At 51.2% G+C, this 23285-nt stretch overlaps 1 protein-coding gene, 1 long non-coding RNA gene and 1 other non-coding gene across 3 annotated transcripts in view; 1 reads left to right on the top strand and 2 right to left on the bottom strand.

The window, feature by feature from the left end:
* The window catches only part of LOC112545647 (uncharacterized), a 65911-nt gene extending 50220 nt beyond the window's left edge, over positions 1 to 15691 (top strand). The window contains exon 8 of the long non-coding RNA XR_012900235.1: positions 15555 to 15691. This is a non-coding gene — a long non-coding RNA (uncharacterized LOC112545647). The remainder of the gene's footprint in view (positions 1 to 15554) is intronic.
* On the bottom strand, positions 10464 to 20203 carry LOC106731966 (uncharacterized). Its single transcript, XM_075918122.1, has 4 exons — positions 19467 to 20203; positions 16987 to 17102; positions 15332 to 15817; positions 10464 to 12946 (listed from the first exon to the last, which is right to left on the bottom strand). Exons 1-4 carry the CDS (start codon positions 19508 to 19510, stop codon positions 12495 to 12497), a joined length of 1098 nt encoding a protein of 365 aa, XP_075774237.1. The 5' UTR covers positions 19511 to 20203; the 3' UTR covers positions 10464 to 12494.
* Positions 20204 to 21307: 1104 nt separating this feature from the next.
* LOC142825926 (small nucleolar RNA SNORA38) lies at positions 21308 to 21437 on the bottom strand. The gene has a single exon (XR_012900241.1). It is a non-coding gene; the product is annotated as a small nucleolar RNA SNORA38 (small nucleolar RNA).
* Between the last annotated feature and the right edge of the window lie 1848 nt (positions 21438 to 23285).

Raw genomic sequence — 23285 nt, 5'->3', positions numbered from 1 at the left:
GATTGGACAGACACCTGTCAGGGATGGTCTAGATCATAGGTTCCCAAACTGGGGGACACTATCCCCACTATCAACACTATCTCTTCATGCTTCCTTCAACACTATCCCACACAGGGATCACAGGGCCCAGCCCCATGGCCTGCGGGCAGTTCAACGGGCCGATGCTCCAAAAGTTTCCTCTCGGGTGGGGGAGGGGATCGGAGACTAAGATTTCTTTTCAGTTGTATAAAAACATTCCCACCACAGTGCTGGGGCACATGTGAGTGTTACATGAACACACAGCCCCCCCCCCATACCTAGGACCCCACCCACACAGGGGCTCAGAGCTGCCCCGCGCAGTGGTGCTCGTAACAAAAGTCATTCCACACACGGATGGGAAAAAGTAGAGGGAACCCGGACCGATACCAGCCTCAGAGAGACCCACTGCAGTGCGAGCACCAGCGCCCTCCCATCCCGGCCTCTCACCCTTCTGCCACGCCTCTGGTGCGGCCTCATCTGGGACCCCAACTCTGTCCCCTCCTCGGCCCCTTTCTGTGCTGGGACTGTCCCTCCCACTGGGGGGTCTCCTAGGACTTACAGAGGGCTCAGCCGGGGAATTAGTGCTGACTCAGCAGCCCTTGATGGTGCTGGGGAAGGGGGCATATAGTGCCATGCAGACGCAGCCCATATAACACAGACAGAAGCACACGCTGCTCACCATGGTGAACAGGTAGAGAATCCCTGGGTATGTCTACACTAGCCCCCTAGTTCAAACTACGGGGCTAGTGTAGACACCCTCTGACACTCAATACAAGTACATCTGCAGTGGCCTGATGAAGCCGCCGGGGGGCGCCCCAGCCTCAGACTAAGCATTGCACGGCTGGGAAAGGCTTGCTACCATACAGCACCTCCACACACCAATCACAGTGCCAAACGGTGAAAAATCAAAGAGCTCTTCAATACAAAAATATCCCACCGTCTTGACGCACAACGTCATGGAAAAACTGCTTATTCTTAGAAAAGTACAACGGGGTTGGAAAAGGACCGGAGGTGCCAAGATAGCCAATGCGCCCCCAACCTTGGGGTGATCCTGAACTTCTGGGTACCCATGGTTGGGAGGGGAGGATGTGCGTAGATCCTGTGATAATAACCCTGTTACGTTTGCTCCCCCTAAAGATCTGGTAGTGGTCAGTGTCGGAGAGAGGACACTCGGCGAGATGGACCACGTTGGGCGCCAACAGAGCAGGTCTTACGTTTTTCACATAAATGTTTGCACACCTTGTTTACCGTGGGCAGAAACGCAGGCAGTTCATAAATGAAAATTGCAACAAATCCCCTTTGGGGATGGTTTTTCTCTGGCGCTGATCATGACCCTATCTCGCCCATCTGTGTCCAGCGAGAGAGGGTACCACACTGGAGGCAGCCGTATCCCTGTCAGTGCCTCCAAGCTGCAGCGGATGAAAGACGGTTTCATCGTCGTCCCGTTGCTCTCCAGTGGCCTCCAATGAGTCCGTCCCATTAGCAGGATCAGGATGACCTCACTCCGCGCCCCTCCTTCCCCCCCCACACACACATAGTGGAAAGCCTCAGGCAGCAGAGAACGGGCTGTGGCTGCCAGCCCAGGCTGAGAACAGGTCCAGTGTGTGTCCCAGATGGGCAGGAGGGGCCCATCTCACGCTGTTGCCAGATTCCCAGCTCTCAGAGGGCTCAGCGTGTTGGTGTTTGGGGCTGGGCCTTTGGCCCGTGTTGGACCCGGCTGCTGCAGGAGGACACGCCCGAGGCCTGGGTCATTTCCACCCCCCCTCGCTTTATTGATTGCGCCCCACAGAGTGACAGCAACGAATCGCCGCCGAAATGCCCTGCAAACACACAGCAGCACAGCCACCCCACACACAGAGCAGCAGGGACCCGGCGAGGCAGGGCGAAACCCACCCCCACCCTGATCTAACCACTAGATATCACTTCCTCTCGGAGTTGGGAAAGCACCCAGAGTCCAGACACCCAGACCCCAGTGTTCTAACCTACTTGACCCAGGCCAGGGATAAAACCCAGGCAGCCTGCCTGCCGTTCTAACCACTAGCCCACACTCCCATCCTGGGGGAGGAGTCCCAATGCTGTGTCTCTGGCTCTAACCATTAGGCGGCACGTTGCAGTCACTGGTGCTCTGTTTGCAGCAACATGCCCAGCACTAGGGAGACCCCAGCCAGCAAAACAGCAGCCCAAAGTTCTGCTCCCTGCTCCCCTCCCTGGCTGGGGGGTGGCCAGAGGCTCTGGCAGGGGATAAACTAGGAGCCTTTGCAGGGGGTAGGGAGATGGCGTGAACCCTCTACCCTCCCAAAACTCAGTCCCCAGGCCATTGGCAAGGGCTCTTGCTGCCCGCTCTTGTTACGCGGCCGCAGGTGGGGAACGGCTGAGGTACGTCAGGGGACATGTACAAACCCAGAGACCCACTGCCTGGGAAGCGAACAGCTCGGGGGGGGGGGGGGTCAGGGTAGAATCCCCAGTGAGCTCTCCCCACTGGTGGGTCAGGTGACACCGTTTGGCCTCAGGACACTGTTAGGGGTGTGCACAGCACCCCATAGTTCTGCTTCTATTTCAGGGCACTCTGGGTCCAGGTTTCTTCTGACTCCGTCTCTGTCAGGAACAGTCAGGGAGTCTGGTTCTTCCTCTCCCATTGAGGGAACATTGGGTTTGTGCATGATCAACTGTTCCTTCCCTCCTGCAAAACAAATGTCATTACCCGCCCTCCTCCCAACTGCCAAGTCCTATTCCAGCTCCAACCCTTCCCAGCTGGAGATCTCTCCTCTACACTAAGCTAAGCAGCAGGATCTTCCTACACCCAATTCTTGCAATGAGGCTGCTTCAAGACCCTTCATTATGGGTTCAGCAGGCGCCAGGGGAGGGAGAAATGGCCCATCTGTGAGACAGGGAAACAAGGACAGTCCCTGATATCGGGTTAGGGACATCAGGAGTGCATCTAACACACACCCAGTTCCTAAAACGAGTCTGCAGAAAACCTCGTCCTTCTCCCCGGTGATGGAAAGTGGAATATCTACCCAAGGGAAGGGCTGGTAGACACATCCCATGGGGTGTGTAAAGCTAGAGACTTGGAGAAAGAATAACGTCTTGGACAAGAATAAATCTACAAAGTTGTTGATGGGGATGGAAGAGCTGGGACCTGGTGTGACTTTCCCAAGAAAATCGACTCGGAGATGAATGGAGCTTTCCAAGCGAGCGTCGAGAAAGCAGCTGGTTGAGCGCTCTAAGCAGAAATCAAAGCAACAGGAAGGAGAAATCTGTGATCTCTTCATCATGAAGCATTGTGCGGCTGGGCCAATAGCTAGAACCCCACTGGGATGTCATATTCATATTGATCTTCCTACTGAATGGACAGCTCCCTCATTGCCTGCTGTAGGGCATCTTCCATCGCCTTCAGCTTCTCCTTACTCACTGGAGGCTGCTTGGCCTTTATCTCCTTCTCAATGGTCTCCATCTGCTGTTTTACTGAATACTTGAACACTTTCTCCTTCTCCCGCATCAGTGTGGAGATTTTCTCCTGGGTCTCCTCTATCTTTTCCTTGGATTGGAGACTGTCATAGAAAGACTTGGTCGTGATTTTCTTCAGCTCTTCCAACAGAGGCATCAGGTGTGTGTTAGAGACGGTGACGTAGGTGTCAGAGATTTCCTGCACAAACTGAGCCACGCCGGCCGCGCTGAGCGTCTGGCTGTAGATCTGGTCCATTGCCGAGGGGTTTGTGAGCTGCTGGAATCGTTGGACGGCATCAGAATAGTTTGTGAAGCAGGAGCTGATCTCCCCAGAGATGCGCTCCATGAATCGCGCCATGTTCTCCCACTGCTGCGTCATGCTCCTCAGAGCCTCCATCCCCGGGATCAGGGTCCTCCCAGCTGCCTCTAACTCGCCTTCTCTCACCTCGCACTTCTTGGCGTCACATTCAGTGTCCGACAGCTCCTGGTTTTGCTTCTCGAGGCTCCGAAATTCCCTCTCCTCCTGCTCCAGGGCTGATGTCAACTCCTCACACTTCAGCTTCACTTCTTGGAAAGCCATCTCCATTGGGTCAGTTTCATCCTGCTCTGTGGTAATAGCCCCAGGTCCTGCCTCGGAGTTAGTGAGGGCGGTTTTTAGAGCCTGTATCAAGCCCATGCTAGCAGACATGCCCCACGTGGGGAAGGCTTTTTTGTAATCCTTCAAGGCCTCGTCCAGCTCCTGTTTCCTCTTCCTTCCATCCGGCTCCGGCTCCTCCTTGAATGGCTTCACGGTGATGGTTGCCTTCAGCGCTCGTACACGCGTCAGCTCAGCCTCGCAGCCCTTCTCGGCAGCTTCAAAGGCCTGCAGCAGCTTTTGGAGCAGGTTAATCACAGGAGAGAATGGGGTTTTGAGCTTTCGTGCCAAGTCCTCGCATATCTGTGCTGTTTTGTTCATGCTTCTTAGTTTGGTTTCTAGCTGACTCGTGGGGGAAGTTTTCTCCACTTCTTCCTGGGAGAAGTCCAGGAGAGTCTTTGCCATCATCCTGGAGACCCCTCTGAAGTGCCCTTCGATCCTGTTCATGATGTTTTGGGCGTTGTAGAAGGACCACCAGACTTCCGCGTTCACGAGCGCCACGCAAGCCCCGAAAGATTTTGGCTGTTCTGAAAGGCTGTTGTTGATGGAGACATCTCCCCCACCGACAGAGAGGGACGTCAGCTGATCCACATTGGTCAGGATGATGGAGGCTGGCACGAGGTGCTCCGCCCAGTTGGTGTACGGCTCCATCATCTGCTGAGTCTCCTTCCTCCACTTGTCTGCTTTGCTGATGCTCAGCTCTGCTTTGGTCCCAGCCTAAGATTGCCAGCAACACGTAACCCTGTGAAAACCAGCACAAAAAGGCTCCAGGAAAACGTGCCAGAGGTTGGAGAAACGTGTTCTAAGATCAGAGTCGGGACAAGCGTCCAAGAATCATTGATTTTTTTATCAACACATTCCCCCCGTTTATTCATTTAACCATCCATCATAAAATCGATCTGCAGATCGGAATAAGAACACCCCTCTAGCTTTAGGCTGATGTGACGGGTACATTCCCCCTGCATCCACCCAAAATAAGGACGGGAGACCTCGGGCTGCAACTTTGCACATGGGGGAGAGAATTATCCCCTGATGGCCCATCACCCAAGGCGCTCACAGTCATTGGTGTGGGGCACCTTAACTCTCTATACCAGTGTTTCCCAAATGGTGCGCTGTGGAACCCTGGGGTTCCGCCTAGTGAAAGTAAGGGTTCCGCAAGAACTTGGACCGCCCCACCCCTTAAAGAGACAGATGCCTTTTTTTTTTGGACAAATTTTCTTGGCAGGGGTTCCTCAATATTCTTAAAGGGTTCCGCGGCCAAAATAAATTGGGGAACACTGCTCTATAGAATGGATGGGGAGCAGAGTTTGGGACACAATGTCGTGATCGCAGCAGAGCGGTGAATTGTCCCAAGCCCCTCTCTGGGTCTTGCCTGGTCTATGCTCACTTAGGATCCGCAGCCTGGAGTCAGGCGGCTAAGACCAACAGTCGGCCATTTCTTGCCAGAATGGTGGTGAGGCAGGCTAAGCAGCACGCAAACCTGTCAGAAGGGGCGACATCCTCTCTTAAAATCTTTAGTCCAGGGACTAGGCTACTTGCCTGGGATGCTGGAGACCCATGCTCTTCCCCTTCCTACCCCCCTCTGCCCCAGCCTGATGATAAAAAGGGGTTTTCTGGCATTCAGCAGAGTCCTTCAACCTATGGACTGTTCTGCTGTGGGTCTTGCTTGGTCTATACCAGTGTTTCTCAACCTCTTTTTATAAAGTACCCCTTTAAAAACATTGTAAGTGCCCCTCATACCTACAGTTTTCAGACACACCTTTATTTTTTCTACCATTGCAACACATTTGTTTAAACAACTTTATTGTAGCCGGGCGGGCGATGACGTTTTTGGGTGTAAAACGTACAAAAATAATAAAATGCTGTAAAACTTGAAACAAAATTCAGTTTTCTCCACATTTCAGTGGTGTTGACGTACCCCCCAGACTTCTCTCAAGTACCCCCGAGGGGACTCGCACCACTGGCTGAGAAACTCTGCTCTAGACTGTTGTGCATTTAACTAGTTTCCAACCAATGAGAGCTCTTGTTTGCAGGATACGCCCTGTATGAAGTACCTCTCTCCCCTCCCCCCAGGCTCACAGCATCCCACCTGGCCCCTGGGGCTGGCTGCTTTGAGCATGTGCAGGGGTGGGGCAGGCAGGCTGCCTGGCTGAGAAACCTGCCGGGCTGCTAGCCTGAAGCCACCCAGGTAAGCACCTGCTGGCTAGAGTCCGCACCCGACACCCCACACCCTCCTCACGTAACCCTCACCCTCTGCACCTCCACTCCCGCTGTCATCCCACTAACCCCTCCGCCTGTGGGTTTCTGCATTCCCCCACCAGGGAGCTGTGTGGTCCATAGATTGTCGGCTGTTCAGAGCAGTCTCTCTTTGGCTATGTCTATAAAAACAACAAATAGTCTGGTAGCACTTTATAGATGAACAAATCATATAGGTGGGATCAGGGTGGTCAAATATTGGAATAAATTGCCAAGGGAGGTGGTGGAATCTCCCTCTCTGGAGATATTTAAGAACAGGTTAGATAGACATCTGTCAGGGATGGTGTAGACGGAGCTTGGTCCTGCCTTGAGGGCGGGGGGCTGGACTCGATGACCTCTCGAGGTCCCTTCCAGTCCTATTATTCTATGATTCTATGAGCTTTCGTGGGCACAGCCCACTTCTTCAGATGGCTGGAGTTATGAGTAGGGGATATGGAAACTCAAAATAAATAGGAGAAGGGAAAGATGGGGAAGAGAATGATGCTCTGTCACACACACACACACACACACACACACACGTTCCTTTTTTTTTTCTTTAAGTATCTGGGGAATGGGTGCGAAACCTAAGCACACAGGAAAAGCTTGGAATTACATTACATACACAAATTCAATTCACATGCTAATGGATTCAATCCAGACATAGGATGGCGGGGACTCTATCACTGAGGGTGCTAACAGCTTTCTGAGTGGTATCCTTCCTGCCTTAGCAATCTATCGACTGACTTTGATTTTTAGCTGCTTAGGTTTAGCACCCATTCTCCAGATACTTAGAGAAAAAAAGGAAGGGGATTGGGAGACAGAGCATCTTTCTCTCTCCCCCGCTCCTTTCCCTTCTCCTATTTATTTTTAGTTTTCATATCCCTTACTCATAACTCTGGTCATCTGAAGAAGTGGGCTGTGCCCACGAAAGCTCATGATACCAGCTACATGTTTTGTTAGTCTATAAAGTGCTACCAAACCACTTGTTGTCTTTTTTCTGTAACAGACTAACTCGGCTACCCCCTGAAGCTCCTGGCTATGTCTAGACTGAGGTTTTTAGTCAGAAAAAGGTACACAAATTGCACTCCCCAATTTGCATACCTTTTTCTGATAGTTTTGTCGGAAGAGGCTTTTCCGACATTTGGCCCATTGACACGGGGTTAAATGAGGAATACGGGGCTTCCGAAAGAGAGCACCTGCTCTTCTGCAAAAAAAGAAGTGGAAGAGCAGATGTGTTCCCTGGACGCAGCAGAGTTTTTCTGGGATAGAAAAACTCCATCGTCTAGACCTGTGTTTCTTAAACTGTGGAACACCAGTGTGCTACAGAAAGTTCAAAATGGCCACCTTTACAGGGGAGGGGACCTTTTTTTTTTTGTTTTGCTCAACAAAAAATCCTTGGTGTTCCCCATAAAAAAATTATTGTTTGGTGTTCCTTGGTCTTAAAAAGTTTAAGAAACACTGGTCTAGGCTTTTTGTTCATCTTCTCCCTTACCCACACCTAACAGCGAGTGTAACTCACCCTTCTGGGGCATGGAATTGTGTGGCTTTTCTTCAGCGTCTGATGCCTCTTTCAGTCAGAGCTGGTCTCTAGACACTGGCAAGTTGCTAGTGAAACAGGACTTCAGGATATAGCTTGTGGGAATGAGCTTGTGGGAATCTCAGATTACTGAGGCTGAATATGAGCCCCTTGTAAAGTGAGAGATTACAACAAGGTTATAAACGTACGAGTGCTGATGCAACAGGCTGAGATTTCTTTGAGACTTTGTACTAAGTGGCATCTTCTTAAGAAACTAGGCCGACCCACAATGAGCCTGGCATGCAGGAAATGCAATATTCACTGGACCCTGCACAGAACGTGGCTCTACCCTATTTAACATTTTTATAGAAGAAAACAGAAAATGGTCAGGGGTAAAGTTTGCAGACCACACAAAGGTGGGGAGAGTGGTCAGTAGTGACAAGGACACATCATTGATACAGAATGACTGGATGCTTTGTGTGCAGGGCACAAGCAAACCCAGTACATTGGTATATAGCTAAATGTAAAGCCATACATCTAGGAATAAAGAGTGCAGGCCATACTTAGGAACATATCAAGGGCCACAAAAGGTCCATCCAGCCCAGTGTCCTGTCTTCCAACAGTGGCCAATGCCAGGTGCCCCAGAGGGAATGAACAAACAGGGAATAATCATGTGATCCCTCCCCTGTCATCCATTTCCAGACAGAGGCTAGGGACACCATTTCTACTCATCCTGGCTAATAGCCATTAATGGACCTAACCTCCATGAATTTATCTAGCTCTTTTTTGAACCCCGTTAAAGTCCTGATCTTCACTACATCCTCTAGCAAGGAGTTCCACAGGTTGACTGTGCACTGTGTAAATCAGAACTTTTGTTTGTTTTAAACCTGCTGCCTATTAATTTAATTTGGTGACCCCTAGTTCATATATTATGGAACCAAGTACATAACTTTTTCTTATTTACTTTTTCCACACCAATCATGATTTTATAGACCTTTATCATCTCCCCGCTTAGGGTACAGCTATACTGCAACACTATTTTGAAATAAGTTAGTCCGGGTCTACACAGAAGGCAGTTATTTCAAAATTATGTCAAAATACTGTCAAGCTGGAGGACTTCTTACTCCAGCTCCTGTAACCTCCATTGTACAAGGAATAAGGGGAGTTGGAGGAGGAGTGTACTATTTTGAAATAAGAGTATGTCTACACAGCAAAGTTATTTTGAAATAATAGCAGTTATAGTAAAATATAGTAAAAGGTGTGATGAATGCACTATGTCAATGACATTAACATTGCATATTTTATCGGAAATATTTTTCGCTGATATATTACTTGAAGAAATTAACATAGCTAGTGATGTGCTTACAAAACGACAAATCCCATAGGGTCTCTTTTCTCAATCCCCACAGATCAGGAAGGCCCATCTTCCCTTAATGACTCTATGCAAACCAATGCCCGCAGCCTCCTTGCAGAAGCCCTGAGAAATGGAGGGGGTGTCTCCTGGGATCTACAGCAGCAGCAAATCACTGCTCCCCAAGAAGCCACTCCCCGAGTGCCTTCAGTGCACGCTCCATGGGGCAACCGGAATGGAATTCCTAGCGGCAGCTGGACCAATTGCATTGATCAGACAAAGCGAAACACCTTCCGACTAGGTGCAGTTAGTGATATCTAGGGGTCCGTCTAGACTACAGGCTTTTGTTGACAGAAGTTTTGTCGACAGATACTTCGACAAAGCTTCTGTCGACAAAGAGCGTCTAGACAAAGCCGTTTTGTCGACATGACAGTGTAGACGCAAAGGACAGTGTAGATGCAATAACGCCTTCTATCGACAGAACTCCGTTGACAGAAGGCGTTATTCCTTGTAGAATGAGGTTTACTGCCGTCGACAAAACTGCCGCGTTCTGTCGATGTTACGTCCACAGAACTCGGCGGCGGTGTAGTCCACTTTTGTCGACAAAACCCTGTAGTCTAGACACACCCTAAATTATCAGAACATGCAGCACCTGAAGGTACCTGTTCTAATGAGAATAGGCTGTTCTGAGTGTACTGTGTCCTCATCAGGCTCCACAGCACTCAAAACCTTGTTCTGCGCACCTCCTCTTTGTACTGTGAGCTGAATCCTGCAAAGTGCATAATGCCCATGGCGCTTGCTGATAACGCACACAGCCCGGCCAGGAGAACGCACACAGCCCAAAGGAGGGCGAGTGGTGGGATGGCTATTTGGGTGTGGGGGGAGGGAAGCAACTTTAATTTCCAGCAGGGGTTCAGTCGGAGCTTGGCTGTGTGAAGATGTTGAGAGGCTGTGAGAGCTGGAGGCTTCTCCCAGCCACAATTAGCAAGGCTAGACCCCAGCCTGCATCAGCCACATTTGGGTCTCTCCTGGAGACCTGCTGGTGCCCTAGACTAGGGGAGGTTGCTGATTCTTTGCCCCACTGCAGCCTCTCCCCCATGGGGGAACAGTAGTACCTGTTCAAAATTTGATGTTTCTAGCTCTTACCATTTTGGAGATCTTTCGGGACACACAAACACACACACACACAAACAAATTTTCAGAAATATTTATATGTTTCCAAAGATTTTACACATATCAAAGGATTTTATATCTTAGTACGGTACTGGTTTTGCTGGAGGGTTCTCTTGAAACAACTTCATCAAATAGTCAGAAGGAAAAGGGAAACCCGTTTGTCCAGCTATCTGGAAGAAAAGGACAGTTGTCCCTTTAAGGGCTCTCTTCGACAGGAGGTGAAAGGAGAGCAGGGGTGGACAGATGAACATTGGAAGTGAGTTTTTATACTATAGTAATTAAAATCAAATGAGTATTAATAGAACACGACAACGGGAAGGGACCTTGAGAAATCATTGAGTTGAGTCCCCTGCCCTCACGGCAGGACCCAACACCCGCTAGATCAGTGGTCCCCAACTTTTTTTAATGACACGGACAAGCAAACCCACTCACAAACTTTTAGCAGACTGGTAACATTCTATTTGCATATTTACATATGCATTATGCAAGTAATGACTATGCAAATGTGAAAATAAAATGTTATCTGTCCACCAACCCACTCACTCACTGACCCCGTCTTCTCACTGCGCATTCCTCCACCACCAGGCCCAGAATGCTCGGACGCCGACAAGCCAACCCTGGTACTCTGTGTCTGTATTATCAAACCTGCCAAACCCATCCTCAGATACCCCTCTATCCCACTAACCCCATTCCCTCCCCAGTCTGTCTTGTTAAGTCTGTCACCCCAGTACTCACCGTCTCCTGCTTCCCACCACCTCTGCTGCCAACTTCCTATTGTTGACCACCTCTGTGTCTGTCCTGCATCCATTGTCACTACATACCTTGCATGCTGTGTCCCAGGGTGTGTCTGGACTACAGGGTTTTTTTGAAAAAACTTCCCCTGCGTCTAGACTGCTGCCGCGTTCTTTCGAAAGTCAATCGAAAGAACACGGCAGCTTTTTCGACCACGGAAAACCTCGTTTTACAAGGAAGAATGCCTTTTTCGAAAGTGCTCTTTTGAAAAAAGGCGCTTTGTAATGCAAACTGCTTTTTCAAAAGAGAGCATCCAGACTGTCTGCGTGCTCTCTTTCAAAAAAGTAGCTTGCTTTTTTGAAAGTACTGGTTGTAGTCGAGACACTCGTTTTCAAAAGAGGCTTGCAGTCTAGACGTAGCCCCAGTGACTCCTGACTTACATTGACAACCTCCCATTTTCCTGTTTGTTGCCCAATCACCAAGATGTAAGAAATCTACATGATGAATGAGCAACAAGAATGATGCAAGGTCTAGAAAACATGAGCGATGAGGGAAGACTGAAAGAATGGGGCTTGTTTAGTTTGGAAAGGAAAAGACTGAGGGGGGACATGATAGCGGTTTTCAAGTATCTAAAAGGGGGTCACAAGGAGGGGGGGGGAATTGTTCTCCTTTGCCTCTGAGGATAGGACAAGAAGCAATAGGCTTAAACTGCAGCAAGGGAGGTTTAGGTTGGACATTAGGAAAAAATTCCTGCCTGTCAGGGTGGTGAAGCACTGGAATAAATTGCCTAGGGGGGTTGTGGAGTCTCCATCTCTGGAGATATGTAAGAGCTGGTTAGACAGACACCTGTCAGGGATGGTCTACTAGGATTTCCTAGGGACCCAAATATGGGTCGCCATTACATTTCGAAAGGGTGGCCAAGTGTCTCCCCAGGTGGCTCTGCCCCGCTTCCTCCCCCCGTTCTTGAATTGTTTTGGGTCACCAAGTCTTCCTGAATTGTCAAAATGGATCCCCTTCTGGAAAAGGTTGGGAACCACTGCTCTAGACGGTGCTGGGTCCTGCCATGAGGACTCTCGAGGTCCCTTCCCGCTGCAGTGCACGATGATGCTATGATTTGCAAAGATAGGTCGCATTTCCTAAGCCAGATGCAGAAGTCATGATGTATAAAGCGGTTTTATGGGGGTCCCCCTTCTCAGCAGGTGAAACTCTTTCACTCACCTCCCCCACCCCTCTGATTTCCACTTTATCCTACTATACATCTGGAGCAACCCCGCAGTACTCCATGGGGCTGCAGTTGAATGCTGATCCGTTACTCCACTATAAATACAATCCCACTGACTTTAGTATGAATTAGACACATCCCATTCACCTCTGTCAGCATCCTTGCTCTAGATGGCTGCCCTTGACTTAATGATTTTTTTTAGATCCTGGACCAGGCTCCGGATTTCCTTTCCATCCAGGAAGTTCAACAACCTCTGGTCCCCTTCCAGGCTTTCAAGCACATCCACTGCCAGAACCTCCCAGGAGGTTTCATAGTCTATGTCCAACTTTGACTCAAGTACCTCTAAGTTCCCGACCAGCAGAGACAGGTTGCGGAGAAACTGCTCCTTCTTTTCCATTGTGTTCTCCAGTTCTAAAAGTTCCCTCGTGAGCGCCTCCATTTTTTTCTCATCAGCATGACTCTTCACGTCAATTTCTTCCTTCTCAAGGTCGTATCTGCAAAGGCTTTGTTTGTATTCAGAGATTTTGGTGTTGTACAGATCAATAGCTTTTTGCAGCTCCCGGTCAGCTCTCTGAGCCATGTTCAGAGAGGTCTGGAAAATGGCGGCTACGATCCCAGCTGAAACGAAAGGGCCATTCTTACATGTCACATATAAAACTGGCCAAAAAAAAAAAATCCATTTCTGAGAGGACATTGGGATTTTATCTACATGACACTTTTTCCAAAAGTTTCTGCTTTCCACAGAAAATGGCAGCTTTCCATCAAACTACTTCAGCCAAAAACTGAAATACTGTGGCCAAAAACAAGAGTTGTATTGCCACATAAGAACAGACATACTGGGCCAGACCAAAGGTCCATCTAGCTCAGGATCCTGTCAGCCAATTCCTGGTGCCCCAGAGGGAGTGAACAGAACAGGGAATCATTACATCATCCCTCCCCTGTCACCCATTTCCAACTTCTGACAAACAGAGGCTAGGGACACCTTTCCTGCCTGTCCTGGCTCACAGCTCTTGATGGACCTATCCCCCATGAATTTATCTAGATCTTTCTTGTAGCCTGTTACAGTCTTGGCCTTTTGACAACATCCTCTGGCAAGGAGTTCCACAGGTTTACTCTGTGCCGCATGAAGAAATACTTCCTTTTGTTTGTTTTAAACTTGCTGCCTATTAATTTCATTTGGTGACCCCTAGTTCTTATGTTATGGGAACAAGTGAACCATTTTTCCTTATTCACCTTCTGAATACCAGTCATGATTTTATAGACCTTTGTCCTAGCCCCCCCTTAGGGTATGTCTACAATACAGCGTTATTTTGAAATATCTAATTTTGAAATAGTTATTTTGAAATATCTTATTTCAAAATAACGCGTCTATACACAACATGCATTTCAAAATAGCTTTTTGCTATTTTGAAATAGCGCATCCACACTGATTGGATGCTGAATCACATTTAAGGCCAGCTGGAACTGGTTCATCAGGTCAGAAGTTACCTTGTGGCCAGAGCGGTCAGCAGGGCACCCTGCGAAGGGCTGGAAGCCCCTTATTTCGAAATAAGCATCTACACAGCACTTATTTCAAAATAGCAGTTTTGAAATTGGCGCTATTCCTCATGGAATGAGGTTTACCAATTTCGAAATAAGCCCTCCGCTATTTCGAATTAATTTCAAAATAGCAGTTGGTTTGTGTGACGCTAGGAAAGTTATTTCGAAATAACTTTGCTGTGTAGACATACCCTTAGTCTCCTCTTTTCTAAGCTGAAAAGTCCCAGGTTTTATTCTCTCCTCATATGGCACCCATTCCAAACCCCACATCTTTTTTGTTGCCCTTTTCTGAACTTTTTCCAATGTCAATATATTTTTTTGAGACGAGGCAACCACATCTGTACGCAGTATTCAAGATGGGGGCGTCCCATAGATTTATATAGAGGCAATAAAATATTTTCTGTCTTATTCTCTATCCCTTTTTAAATGACTCCTAACATTCTGTTGGCTTTTTTGACTGCTGCTGCGCACCGAGTGGATGTTTTCAGAGAACGATCCACAAGGACTTGATGGGCTGATCTAGACTATACTAGAGCGTTGAAAGAGGATAGGCAAATTCCATAGGAATTTTGTACCCTCTGCAAATTTTGACACCTCCCTCTTCACCCTTTTTTCTAGCTCATGTGAGAATATACTGAACAATATTCATCCTTTGTCCTCTTTCCATGGGCATTGTAGTTTGCACCTTGCGTTCCCATTCACGTCTATGGGCTGGCAGCATAGCCAGACTCAATCTCCCATGATGCACTATGGCAGAGGACTCCCATGATGCACTGTGGCAGAGGACTCCATGAGGGACCCCCACCCCTCACCCAAGGGGAACACAATAGTGCATGGTGGAAGACGGACTCTGACTAGGGAGTAATCGATACAGGTGAACAGGAGCGTACGGCGCAGGAACCAAAGCTCTCGTGAAGCACTGATGCAGCTTTTCACAGTCAAAATATGTTAGCTATCGGGTTTTGGATTTCTGTGACGTAGGGTTGGGGGGGAGTTTTTTTGGGGGGCTATTTAATTTTCACAAGGGGAAAAAACCAGACCTGCTGTAGCTGTGCCTAATGGAGCTGGGATTTTTTAGTTCAGCCAGCAGAGGCTCCTAGCTATAGACCTGGAGTTAGGGGTTCGATACCCACAGTGGGTTGATTCTCTCTGTGTCTCCCCTCCACATCCAAACAGTCCCCACTTTCTCCCCCCACCTCCCCAGCCATCTGCCAATGCGCTTCCCCCGGCCGCCTGGTCTCTGCCCTGCTCAGCCTCCGCTGAGATTGCAAAGCAGAGAGTGGAAGTAGCTGCTGCAAAGATGCACCTAAAGCCGTGTGGCCCCATTCCCTGACATCTATGCCAGCTCTTTCCTTCTCCCCAGTGGGTTACAACCAGCACCGAGCTGCTGACACAAGGGTCCTTCCAGCAGTGCTGTTGACTGGCTGGGCCCCGTGCGATGGGGCGGGCTCGGTCGATACCTACCCATGAGCGTGGAAAGAGGCATGAACAGCAGGGCGATGGTTCTTGCAATTTTAAGCCAGTTTTTCTCCTTCCTCACCTCCTTCTGCAAATCCTGGAGCTCCTTCAGGTGCCCCTCTGCCGCGCTGAGCATTTCTTGGGCGTAGGCCTTGGTGTTCGCGTGATGTTTCAGTTGGATCTGTAAGAGCACCTGGCTTAATTCTCTTTGACTCTTTTCATTGTTCAGGTGTGCCCTCTTCTCCAGCAGGGTCACGTAGTGGGAGTCCACGATGTGCTTCTGGCTTTCCAGCTGGCTCTCCACAGCTTTCATTTCCTCGCACGCACGCCGGGCGTGTCCCTGCATCTCCTTGTGAGCATCTGGGTTGACACTGGAAGAGCTCAGCTCCCTGGCCAGAGACACCAGGGACTTCATCCCCCGGGTGATCATACTTTGCTGGTCCTGGGTCAAAAAAGCCATGGTGAGCGCGCCGGAGACAGGGGCTGTAGGACCTGCATGAAGGAGAGAACTTTCAGTACCATGGACAGGAGAAAGAACACCAGGACTTTCCCACCCTGGGTCCACAGACCTCCGGACCATGCATCATGGACCAATAGCTGCCCCTTTGCCCGGGGAAATCACAATTCCCGCACCAATAAGAACTGTGGAGGAAATTGGTTCCTTATAATCATTGTAGCTTCCTGCTTCCCAGTGTTTAAATGCCACAGATCAAGTGCTAGGAAACCAGGAAGTGCAGAGCTGCTGTGGGGGTTTCAGCGCCTCTGAAAATTCCCTTTTCAGCAGAGGTGAATCCCATGTACCCCCACCAACATCAACGGCCCTCCTGTAAATCCAGAGTGACGGGGATGTCAATGGATTCAGGGAGGGATTCTAAGCTCAGGGCTCTGGTCTCAATCTGGAGTCACTCCAGTGACGGCAGGGCCAGATTCAGATCTGGGAGACCCCACTGACACTTGTGAATTCAAGGCCAGATCCAGATCTTGGAGACCCTGGTATAAATCCAGAGGGATCCCCGTGACATTAGTGGACCTGCTCTGGGTTTGCAGTGTTATAGCTGAGACGAGAGTCTGACAACTGAATCCATCGTCCTGAATCGAGCCATTGATCTGCCAGATCACACCTCCTACAGCCTGGCATGAACCCATTGGTCCTGTATCCTTCAACTAGGACACAGTAGAACAATGTTTCTCAATTTTATTTGGCCACGGAACCCCTAGAGTTGCCTAAAAAAAAAAAAAAAGTGCCCAGCGCGATTTGTCAAAAAAAAAAAAAAAAAGAGTCCAGACTCAAAAAAGCTCTGTTTCTTTAAGAGGGGGCAGGGAGTGTCCCAGGGTTCTGCAGAAACAGCTGCCCAGCATCAGAGCAGTGGGCCCAGCTAGCCTCGTGTCTGCCCCAACTCTGCTGCCCTGGCTGGACCCATGGATTGTGGGCTCCTTCTGTCCCCAGCCCATCTCGGCACAGCGTCTCCATTCAAGTCTTTTTCCTGAGCTCTCCATGTCCCCACCGCAAACGTGCACTGAAATATGGCTGTTTATTCATTTGCATTCCGTGGTGCCCAGTTCCCGACCAGGACCCGGCAGTGCACGGCACCGTACAAACCCAGGCCAAAAAGACAAATTCCCGTGCTAAAGACTTTCCGCTAACTGTCCCCTCCTCTTACCTTTGTGTCTGCGTCGAACCTCGTCCCTCCGGCAACTGACCCAGTGCCCACGTCGGGTGGGTATTTGTACAGGGCTCTGTCGAACAAGGGCACCTCCTATTGGTGTGTCAGCGTCTCTGCATGAAATCCCAGCATCCAATGAGAAACCCTTTGTCCAGCGTATGGGCACAAACCCTCCCCAACCCGGGTGAATCCCAGCTGGGGTGTTTCCTTCCCGCCACCCTAAAATCCAGGTCCAGTTGGGCACAGGACTCGCCTGCAGGGCATCCGAGAGTTCTCAACCCTTCTCCTGTGCTGTTTGCCCTGGTCTCTAAACGAGACTTCCCCATTTCTACCCACACCCCACCCCACCCCACCAGCCCTTCCTCTTCCATATGGCTCCAGGGACTAACAGCTGTTGCTCCTGGGCCCAGCAATCGGAGTTACATCCTGGGCGTGACTCCACCTTTCCCAGGCTGGCCATCTGTCCCTCTTCGCAGGGCCCCTCCCAGCCAGTCCGACAAACACCCCTGGCCCTGCTCTGGGGCTGTAACCCTTTCACCTCCTGAGGGGCCCACTGAGCGGGTGAAACCCTCCACGGCGCCGGGCCAGGGAAATTGGACCAGCCTTGTCACATGTGCACAGCCATTTCCCACCCCCACCGGAGAGGTGACCGGATGCCCTAGCAACCCGTTTTCAGCACCCCCTTCGTTGGGGTCACCTCTCAGAGCAGGCACCTGAACTCTGGCACTGACCCCCGCATACACACACATATACTCCAGCCCCCTGGACCTCAGTCTTCTCCCACTGCTGGGGACAGAACCCAGGAGTCCTGATTCCCTGGCTCCCGCTCTAAGCAGTAGACCTCACAGCCCTTTCTAGGCAAATTGGAGGATGGGGACGGCGGAAATCCAATGAAGTTCAACAAGGAGAAGTGCAGAGTCCTGCCCTTGGGACGGAAGAATCCCAAGTATTGGTACAGGCTGGGGACCGACTGGCCAAGCAGCAGTTCTGCAGAAAAGGCCCTGGGGGGTTACAGTGGATGAGAAGCTGGAGATGAGTCAACAGGGCGCCCTTGTAGCCAAGAAGCGAATGGCATATTAGGTGCATTAGGAGGCGCATTGCCAGCAGATCCAGAGACGTGATTATTCCCCTTTATTTGACTTTAGGGAGGCCACATCCGGAAGATGGGGAAGCACTGGGACGGGTTCCCTAGGGAGGGGGTGGAATCTCTCCTCCCACTGTTTACTCCTGGCGGCTGGCGAAGAGCTCCTCCCTGCCCCCCACACCGACAGGCAGCCGGGGAAGACAGGAGCCCTCGGCTGCTGCTGCTCCTGTCTGTGACCACCCCGGCCCAGCTCTCTCTGTGGCTCTGTAGAAGGGGCAGGCTGGAGAAGTCGGTGGTTCCTCCCTCCCAAAAAGCTTCCTTCACTGTGGGGAGTGAGGGTGCCCCAGGCCTGCTCCAACCTCCCCCGGCCATATTCCATTACCCTCCTCCCACAAAGGCCCACAAAAGTGTGTGGTGCTGGGCCCACACAATGTCAATCCAGCCCGGCACCCACTGTGGCTCTCCGGATTATTTTACACAAGCCAGGACTCTGTGTCCAGAGCCGCAGGCACGTCACCCGACAGCGTCCTCGGCCGTCTCGCACAGCCACGGTCCTCGTCGCTCCAGAACGCTCTGCTGCGTTCTCAAGAGCAGCTCACGGGACCAACTGGAACAGATGACCTCGAAATCTCCCTCTCCAGGGCAGCTTCCACACCCCGTCCTCCTCTGAGGAAGTGGCTTTTACCCATGAAAGCTCAGGAGATATATATATACACAGTTCCCTAACTCTCCATCTCGTTCTCATCTGAGGAAGTGGGTCTTGCCCGTGAAAGCTCAGGAGATATAGATATATACATAGTTCCCTAACTCTCCACCCTGTCCTCATTGGAGGAAGTGGGTTTTACCCATGAAAGTGCAGGATCCTATCTATTTATCTATCCCCACACACTCCCTCTATCTAATCTAATCTAACTCCACACACACCATCTATCTATCACTACACACTCCCTCTATCTAATCTAATCCTAATCTAATCTAATAGATATATCTATCCCCACCCACACCCTCTATCTATCCCCGCACACCCTTCTATCTAATCTAATCTTATGGATCTATCTATCCCCACATACCCCCTCTATCTACCTAATCCATCTATCCCCACACACACCATCTATCTATCTATCTATCCCCACCCACCCCCTGTGTCTATCTAACATTTATTTCTCATTCAAGCAAAGCTATTAATTAGAATTCATTATTTATTATAATTAATTATATTCTCCATGGGACTACCCTGTATTTTGGAATATGTAACACACTTAATGTCTGCAGGATTGTCTAATTCTTCTGTAAACGTCCATCTGGCTACTGTGTCACCTTGCCGTGTGTGGGTTCATTGCATAGCATTGTTCACACGTTTACTATTAAAAGGTTTATTGAGGGGTTATCTTACATGTATCCTCTGAAAGATCCGGCCCCAGGCTTATCCAGGCTCATGTGATTGCCCTTTGGATCCAGGCAGATAATTCGTTGCCTTGTTTATGTGTGATTCGTTAAAGCAGTGTTCGTTACTGCTCTTTGGCCAGCTGGAAGAGCGAATTGTTTCCCAAAGACTAAACCGACATTTATGAAGGTTCAGAGATAAGCTGGTTCTTGGACCTGGTCCCAGGTTTCTCTGTAAATGGAGTCAGAGTTCCCTTGTGACCAGATAACACATTCACTGGGCTTCTCTCTAACCTGACATTAACAAAGGGGAGCCTGGGCTTTGCTCATTAGCTTGTAGGCAGGTACTTGGGTGCTCCTTAGCTACAACTCCAAGTTTTAGGAAGTCGTCTGGACTTGGTTTCTTACTGGGGTCATACGGTGTTTGCAATGACCATTTCTAGCTGGGGGATATGATGCCCAGAGCCGTGTTCTGAGTTGGTTCAAATTCCAGGGCTGCCCGTTGTGGGGTCTTTTTCCACCAGAGCTGCAGCAGCATCTTATGTTTCACGGAAGTGGCTCGTAGGGAAACATTTTATATAGAAGCAATGGGATGTTCTCTGTACCCAATCAAAAGCACTAACTTCTGGAATAAAAAACGTCAGTCACAGGAGGGGGCTGACTGGAGAGCATTTTGGCTGGAATGGGATCCCCATAGGTGTGTGCGTGCAGGGGGAATCTGGCTGTAATGGGATCCCCATAGGTGTGTGCGTGCAGGGGGAATCTGGCTGTAATGGGATCCCCTCTGGAGAGACGCGATACGGGGGCATGGAATCACACCACTCTCCTAGCAGTGAATTCCCAGCTCAACACTGCCTGCCAAGGCGCCACCCTGTGGCCCATGCCTGTATTGCAGCTTCCCCATCTCTTTGTCCTGACTGGCCCTTGCCCAGAGTGAGGGCGCCATCCAGTGGTCAGCATTGTTATGGCACCTTCCTCCTCCCCTCATCCATTTGTTCCTGGCTGTCCCGTTGGTTCTCTCCCTTCCTGGGCCGTGTCGGCAGGGTCCCGGGAGCCTAGGGGAGAAGGAAGGTGGGTTAGAAGCGGGAGGCGGGGAGAGAAGTGCCCCACAGACCATAGTCTCTGCACCGGGGCAGAGGGGGGCCTGGATGCAGCAGCATTAGGGGGTGCATGGGAGGAGCCCCCGAGACAGTGACCCCGCTTTGCAGTGGGGGGCAGGAAGGCTAGGACCCTCACCTGGGGAAAGGCCCCTACCCCGTTCCCTGCCCCTCCCACCCCGGAGTCAGCCAGTCTCCACTACTGAGCATGTGCGATTAGAGAGACTGGAACAGCTCATATTATAGCTGTCCCATCTTGTGACTCTCCGCTCCGGTTCATCTGCCTCCGGTTCTTACGTGCCCGAACATGGGGGGTCCGGGCACGCCTTTGTGGGAGGGCGCAGCTGCCTCCCAGCCCCTTTCCCGAGGAACTTTCGTTCCACGCTCGCAGCGCTTTACCTCCTGGGGCTGTTTGAAATGCTCCCGACGGGCGGCTGTGGCATTCCTACTGCCCTGCTGGCTTCCTGATCACGACATCCATGCAGCGGGGCTCCCAGCTAGGCCGGCTCCAGCGTGTTCCACCCCAGAAGTGGCTGCATGTCAGGACCGGGGTGCGCGGCCCCTGCCCATACGCCCCGCTGGGACCAGGCAGGTGGGCAGCGAGGGCTCCGTTTCCCCAGAGAGCCGTCACTCGGGCATACGAGAGCCCCTGGCCTTGCAGAAGCTGCCGCAGAAGAGAGGGGAGGGGTTTGGTGAGGGAGAGGGGGACAAATAGGGACAAGCCCCCGGCACTAGCCAGTCCTGGGACGGGGGCCAGTGTAGGAAGTAAAGACACGGGCGCAGCACGGGGTGCGGCTGTCCCGTTCCTCCTTATTCTCACTGCTTTGCCTCCGGTTCCTACGTGCCCACACAGTGCAGGGTACGGGCACGCCTTGGTTGGAGGCGATCGCGTGGGGCCCTGCCCCCTTCCCCTGTGCCCCCCAGGGAACGGAAACCAGAATGGGACCCAGCGTGGCATGCACTCCCCCCTCCCTCCGCACCACCACACACACTCCAGCAAGCAGGGACCAATGGGACACTCCACAATGATGCATCTCCCCCTAAAGACTACTACTCCCAGCATGCCCCAGGAAGGCTGAGAATTAACCTTTAAGCGCCCTGGCCTCAGTGAGAAAATGCCCCCGCCCCCCTCAGTTCCCAGTCCCAGAACAACTCCCTTACCCTAATCCTCTCCCAGAGGCTCTAACCACTGGGCCCCACTGCCTGGGCGTATCACGGCGTCATGCCTGATCTCGAGCCGTGGCCCTGGCCCTGTGGCTCGGTGGCCTGGCGATGGCCGGGTCAGGGCAGGAGCAGCGCTGGAGTGGGGAACCTGTGGGAACGCAGGGAAACATCAGAGGCTGGAAACTGGATGTGGGGAGGGGGTGAGTAATTAACAAGTAATTACATCAGGAGAGGAGCAGCGGGGGAGAACCCAGCGCTGGGGTGTGGGGCAGGAGTGAGGGGCACCGGCAGGGGTGGGCAGGAGCCGTGGGGTGGGAGTGAGGGGCACCGGCAGGGGTGGGCAGGAGCAGTGGGGTGGAGTGAGGGGCACTGGCAGGGCTGGGGGGCGGGAGAGGGGTACCAGCAGGGCTATGGGGTAGGGGATGTGGGGCAAAGGGCACCGAGGCCCACAGAAGTGCCCCCAGATGCAGGTGAGGGACCACCGGAGACCGTGAGATGAGGGGCCAGTCCCAAAATCCCTCCCCCCATTGGGGCGCCCCTGTCCCCACCCCAGTGCGTCTCACTCACCCAAACAGAGCACAGGGCCACACACACACACAGCCTGTGTGCGACTGCCCCCGCACACAACACTCACAGCCCTACACAACCCACCGCCCACTAAAACCCCCGTGACCCAGGGATCCCCATCCACCACTCAGACACAACAGATGGCCCTGCAGCACCTCAGAGACTCACAACACACACAGGCAGATGGGATCCTGAGCTCTAGTGGGCACAACCCACTTCCCCCCGGAAAGGTTGTGGTCCCATCGACATGTGTTGTGAGTCTCTAAAGTGCTGCAGGACCACTGGTGGTTTCTGAATTGTTTCCAGTGACAGACCAACATGCCCACCCCCTGAAACTCAGACACAATGACTGTCCACCAGGTACATAACCTGAATGCACAGCTATGCACATATCCCCGGCATGCCACATTCACAGAGTCAGACACACCATCTATAATATAGATGACACACACAGACACACAATCCAGACACAACTGACTTGAACATGCACAAACCCCTCCCTCAACACAAGGGCACTTCTCCACCCTGGCAAACAAAACCCTGTCACAACCACAGCCGGACACAGGCCTGCGTGTGCAACACAACCCTTTCATATGAGGGATTTCTCTGCCGTGATAACGTGAAAACACACAAATGCCGACAGTCCCAAACCCCCATCCTTACCCACAACGCAGCCAGCTTGGTGCTAGCAAGACCTTACGCTGGGGGTAAGCCCTTACCCACACACACACACCCCTACATACAAGCCTGTAACACACACCCTAAATACAAGCCTGTAACACACACACACACACACACACACACACACACCCCCTACATACAAGCCTGTAACACACACACACACACCCCCTACATACAAGCCTGTAAAACATGCACGCACGCACACACAAGCCTGTAACACACACACACACACCCTACATACAAGCCTGTAACACACACACACACACACCCTACATACAAGCCTGTAACACACACACACACACCCTACATACAAGCCTGTA

This window comes from Pelodiscus sinensis, unplaced genomic scaffold (assembly GCF_049634645.1).
Source record: "Pelodiscus sinensis isolate JC-2024 unplaced genomic scaffold, ASM4963464v1 ctg68, whole genome shotgun sequence".
Lineage (NCBI taxonomy): Eukaryota > Metazoa > Chordata > Testudines > Trionychidae > Pelodiscus > Pelodiscus sinensis.
Note: the sequence above shows the minus strand (reverse complement) of the source record. Positions and strands in the feature narration are given on the sequence as shown.

Bases quoted from the DNA above. Each gene is read 5' to 3' on its own strand.
- LOC106731966 (XM_075918122.1), bottom strand. From the start codon at position 19,510: ATGAGCCTGGATAAGCCTGGGGCCGGATCTTTCAGAGGATACAT. The intron at 15,818-16,986 runs GTAAGAGGAGGG...TCCTTCATGCAG, and splicing joins GGTTCGACGCAGACACAAAG to GTCCTACAGCCCCTGTCTCC. The intron at 12,947-15,331 runs GTAGGTATCGAC...CTTTCGTTTCAG, and splicing joins GCCTCTTTCCACGCTCATGG to CTGGGATCGTAGCCGCCATT.